This window comes from Perkinsus marinus (genome assembly GCF_000006405.1).
Source record: "Perkinsus marinus ATCC 50983 genomic scaffold scf_1104296945236, whole genome shotgun sequence".
NCBI lineage: Eukaryota > Perkinsozoa > Perkinsida > Perkinsidae > Perkinsus > Perkinsus marinus.
Window position 1 is genome coordinate 184,252 of NW_003211193.1, and position 4,976 is coordinate 189,227.

The following is a 4,976-nucleotide window of genomic DNA, read 5'->3' on the forward strand; positions in this document are numbered from 1 at the left end:
CATGGTATCACTGATATCGCATGGTCGGGTGGGCAGGGCCTGTCTATGGTTGTGTGCCTCGATGACGGATCTCTCATCTCGCGTCGCAGGAGGCCTCGGGACGGGGAGGTTGATGATGCTGCTGAGGGTAGTAGGGGAGTTGTAATGTCTGTGTGAAGGTACTTTCTTTCCTTAGGTTCGAGTCTACTACGACCAATGCGAGCAGTGGGGTCGGTCGGGGTGTCCCCGTCAGGTGGTGTACAGTACTTCACACAAACAGCTAAAGTGAGACACTCTCATTTGGAGGTCCTATTGAGGCGATTCGAGTAATAACAATGGGACTGGGTATAAAGCGGGCGATCATAGACGTGTATGAATGATCCTATGATTTTCAAGAGGGTTTTGAGGGCGGAGCGAAGCATAGACGGGATTTTGGTTTTTATGCATGTGTTTACAATATGAAATGGTTAAAGTTTTTCCGTTCCGGATTGCCGCTTCACAGAATCAGGTTGACTCTCATTGTTCAGATATCCCAAGTTGTTGGATGCTGTGGTGGAGGGTAGCACACCGAGTGTTATGGGAGCATCGGTGTTGGACGAGCTTCGACAGCGAGGCGCGTTAACGGGCGCTACACGTAATCGATAGGTCGCGGGTTCGATCCCTGGGTTAGGTATTTTTCCTGTTAGGTAATCGTACGGAGGAGGAGTGCGCGAAGATAGTGAATTACCTCGCCAAGCTGATGGGCAGTTGGGACGGCTCGAGGCTGGGCTCTTTGGTGGCTAGCGTGTTGGATGCTCTCACTGCTACTAACCAGAAGGTAGTGTCCTCCTATGGTGCTCTTATAGTGTTGTAGTAGCAAGGATGTTACTGGGCGTTGTAGACTGTACAAAGATATGATGTCTTTTTTGTACGCCTCTTTGAGTAGCCTCTTACTGCAAAAGCAAAATTACAATCAGAAACTATACTAGTGCTTCGATGATTAGAAGCTTCTAATGCATATGCGTAGAGCTTAAGATTTCATGCCTACCAACATCCAAGTTTTAGTAGTGTTGATAAGGTTCGAAAAATGTGTGGTGAGAGAATGATAAAGTCGACGGTCATTTGCGGACCTCATGCAAAATGTTATTTTTGCATGTAGTGTATTCTGTGTATGTGGTTTGATTTTTCTAGGTGTTTGCGAATCCGAGTGATGAGTTAGTGAAGGCATTGAATCATCTGAGCACCACCATCGGGTCTGAGGTCCTTACTGAGCAGAAGATAATGCCATGTGTGGGTCTACTGGAAATGTTCGACCAACAGCTTTGAGCGATTCTACTACTACTGTTACCATCACAACAACGTCATCCTGTTTCTATGAGGTGTTATACTACTGTAGGGTATATTACTTCTAGTACTACCACTCCTATGGGAAATTGTGTTCCAGTAACAGTCGCTGTAGGCAGTGGTGAAATATAGGTTTCCTTTCCTCAGCTGAGCTCGGAAGTAAGCATTCATTGCATAATGCAATGAATGGGAAGTGGACAACTAGTATAACACTACCTGGAGTTTGTGAAATAATAACCTTTCCTATTGAAGATCGCAAAGTATTCTAAGCCAGAAGCAGTTGTCTATGGCAAGAGCATGGTAGAGATGCTCAGGGATAGAAGTCGCTCGCTGATCGTTCATCATGAACGTCTTCCTAGACTGCAGTGTGGGGGGAAATACGCACATGGTCAACTACATGTGTTGGTGTTTGAGGAGAATTTGGGAAGCTGTTGTTGATTTCTGTATACTTCTACCCCTATTCGTATGTTGAGTACTATAATTTTTAAGGAAACGCCTGAGCTCAGCTGATGAAAGTGAACATATATTGCAATAGTGGTGCTATAGACTCAACGACAGGTTGCTTTTTGAGGAAACTCCTTTGGGAGGTCGCCACTGTATGAGCTTCTCGCTGAGATGTTGGGTTCGATGGTCATTACCATTTACTTTACTTTAAAATGGGTAGTGCCTCTGTAGTATTGCAGCTCAAATGTCCAATCGTCCTCCTATAGTGTGGAAGCGAACGGCACCGTTCCATCCTGATGTAGTAGAGGCAGACTTGGTTCATCAAGAACGGCTTGCTGTTGGTAGTATAATGGGGGGGAGGTAGCGTTTATGATACGAAGCTGTTGTAATGGGTAGACAATTCAGAATGGCAATATTTTCATGTCGGTTCTCGCCTTAGTCGAATCATAGAAGTTCGCGGGTTGTATTCTGAGAAATGCCCTATATGGTCTGTTCGATCCTCGCAGCTGTTTTCTGGTAGTATGAATTTTACTCGTCTGGGAGAAGCATTTGAGATTTTTGTTATGAAAACTCCTATTACGTCTTTGTTGTTGTTGTTGTTGTTGTTGTTGTTGTTGTTGTTGTTGTTGCTGTTGTTGTTGTTGTTGTTGTTGTTGTTGTTGTTGTTGTTGTTGTCGTTGTTGTTGTTGTTGTTGTAGGTATGTATGAGTATGACGAGGCCACTGGTCTTCGAGAGGGTGGGCTGATGATTTTGGACTCCACCAATGGTTCGGTTTTATCGGAGATCACTGGCACAGACTGCACGGGGGTATGTTAGTGGACCTCATTCGTATCTTTTATGATTCAACCTAAGATACTCGATGTGCGGTGGATTGGTTCGAAGTCTTTAGCGGCGTGTACGGCCGAAGGCGGGATCCAATTGTGAGAATCTTACTTGTGCATGCGTGCAAATTATTGTGGTCTGTGTGGAATCAGTTTTACCGTATCGGAGGATGGTAAGATGGTCGAGTGCAGTTCGACGATTCCCATGTTTACTGGCGAGGGCGCTAAGGGGGTGGCCATTGGCTTGGACGTCACTCAAGGTAGGACGCGTGTGAGCTTACTGTCCCGAACAGCGGTAATGAGGTTATACTGATGAGCATGTACTTCCTTAATTTACATTTTGAAGTGAATGCTCGCCGTAATGATCCTATGTGGCTGTAATTATTATAAACTTGTAGAATTTTCTAATCTGTTTTCGTGTCGTAGATCGTCGGATGAGAGTTTTTGTGTGGTAATGAAGTCTCGTATACAAATTGATATTAACGAGTGGTAGGCAGAGGTGTGGTACGTCACTCGTTGAAATTAAATATCGGACTGAACGATCAAGTGGCGAGTCGTGAATTGTGTGAGGCAGTATATGTGAATTTAGGAACTTTCTCTATCTGTTTTTATGTCATACTGATGTCAATACATGTCATACATACTTGTGTCCTGTTGGTCAATAGTTGTAGATTGGGTTAACTTCGGAGGGCGCAGGTTCAATACCAAAAAAGTGCCATGAGAATTTTTCCGAAAATCGATTGCGGACAGGTTCCATGCAATATAGTTATATAAGAGGGGCTTATATTCAAAATTTTAGCTTGATAATCGCTCTGTAGAATAAGTTACCTCTGCACACGTATAGTCGAGCTTTAGATGACGCGTACTGTATTTCGTGAGAAAAGCATTGGTACATCTCGTCATGTCTTCCCATCCGAATTTCCCTGTGTAGGCGGTCGTAGAGTAGCATCAATAGCGACAGGAGGTCAGGTAGCACTAGTAGACGGCTCGAAAGGGGAAGTAGTGCAGTGCTGGCAAGCACATGATGCCAAGATGGAGTCATGGACATGTAGGCTTCACCTGGGCATGCCTTGTAGTAGTTTCTCTGCATTAGGTTGTCTGTCACCTGATGGGACGCTGCTGGCCACTGGCGGTGATGATCGTCGTATGAAACTGTGGGATGTGAGAACACCAGCTACTGACGGGCCGGTGAGGGAATAGGGTTCGGATCGCTTGGTGTTAGTCTCGAAAAACAAGTCTAATTTTCTACATAGAGAGTTACTATCAATCTTGGCTGAATTCTGCTTTTTCGGTATAGATCGAACTTGAAGTAATATTATTTTCGGGTGTAGTTCATCATACCACACCTTCGTCAATTCCTGCCGTGATTAGGTGCTATCGGATCGGAGGGAGCATGAGGCTGGAATCACAGCATATTTGTTCGTACAGCACGGGCGAAGGATACTCACTGGCAGCTACGATGAAAACGTAAATTGGGATGCTTTTGCCGGGCTGTACAGGCTGATTCTATAGAGTAACTACGGAATCACGGAGTTATAGATTCTAGATCTGGAATCAGCGCCGTACATAGGGGTGGGCGAATTGGGCATGGACTCTCTTCCCGGGAGGGTCCATGGGCCCTTAGTCGCCACGTGATTACTCCTTGAGTAGAGACCGACGGTCACCGGTTTGCCCAGTGCCCCACAACAAGCTAAACTCAATAATCATAAACATATATATAACACCCATATCAATATCATTATATAGTAATATATATCATTTATACCATTATACGATAACCTGTAGATTTATATATTTACTTGTGTGTATTAATTATTATTTGTTATAGGATATCGTATAATAATAACCATGTTTTAATCACTAATAACGATATCATACCAATAATAAAGAATATATATAAATATTAATAATAAATTAGGAGATCGAGAACAGACAAGGGCACTGGTCAGTAGTATGATATTACATCATAACAGGAGTGTTTCTACTTGTACTGAATTTGCCATGATTCTTATTATCTCTCATCACTGAGGCCTGGAGCAGAATCCCGAAATGTGGTATGGTTGGTCGGCATTGGACGCAACACGCGGGAATGACGTTTGAAAAGCCCTAAATTTCATGCTGGAATAGTCTCGTCTCGGACACAGCGGAGCGAAGCGTTTCATGATGTGCATTATCACTATGTTCCACTATGCTCAGGTTCGTGTATGGGACTTGAGATTTGGTGTAGCAGACTCGGCGTGTGATGCTAGTGGTATGCAGTGTGTAGTGAGGCAAGCTGCGGTAAGTAGCATAAACAGTGTTGGAATATATATTCGCTCTCCTCAGCTGAGCTCGGGGGTCCACATATTCTTAGCATACATGATGTGCAGCTCATAATTCATCAACGAAGTCAAATATTATTTGACTTC

The 4,976-nt window shown here is 44.1% G+C and overlaps 2 protein-coding genes across 3 annotated transcripts in view; both read left to right on the plus strand.

The window, feature by feature from the left end:
- Positions 1 to 1,378, plus strand: part of Pmar_PMAR002322 (hypothetical protein) — a gene marked incomplete at its 5' end in the record, with an annotated part of 7,585 nt that extends 6,207 nt beyond the window's left edge. Inside the window, 5 exons of one of the 2 annotated variants that reach the window (XM_002779878.1) lie at positions 1 to 127; positions 176 to 305; positions 507 to 613; positions 666 to 796; positions 1,150 to 1,378. In XM_002779878.1, coding sequence (XP_002779924.1) covers positions 1 to 127; positions 176 to 305; positions 507 to 613; positions 666 to 796; positions 1,150 to 1,284 — 630 coding nt within the window. In that variant the 3' untranslated portion in view covers positions 1,285 to 1,378. Of the gene's footprint in view, positions 128 to 175; positions 306 to 506; positions 614 to 665 lie in introns of both variants that reach the window. The other variant, XM_002779879.1, reaches the window with a different exon arrangement.
- A 580-nt stretch (positions 1,379 to 1,958) lies between these two features.
- Positions 1,959 to 4,976, plus strand: part of Pmar_PMAR002323 (conserved hypothetical protein) — a gene marked incomplete at both ends in the record, with an annotated part of 3,577 nt that continues 559 nt past the window's right edge. The window contains 8 exons of the mRNA XM_002779880.1: positions 1,959 to 1,962; positions 2,445 to 2,554; positions 2,600 to 2,667; positions 2,722 to 2,828; positions 3,500 to 3,616; positions 3,662 to 3,756; positions 3,940 to 4,035; positions 4,765 to 4,848. Of these exons, the coding sequence (XP_002779926.1) occupies positions 1,959 to 1,962; positions 2,445 to 2,554; positions 2,600 to 2,667; positions 2,722 to 2,828; positions 3,500 to 3,616; positions 3,662 to 3,756; positions 3,940 to 4,035; positions 4,765 to 4,848 (681 nt within the window). The remainder of the gene's footprint in view (positions 1,963 to 2,444; positions 2,555 to 2,599; positions 2,668 to 2,721; positions 2,829 to 3,499; positions 3,617 to 3,661; positions 3,757 to 3,939; positions 4,036 to 4,764; positions 4,849 to 4,976) is intronic.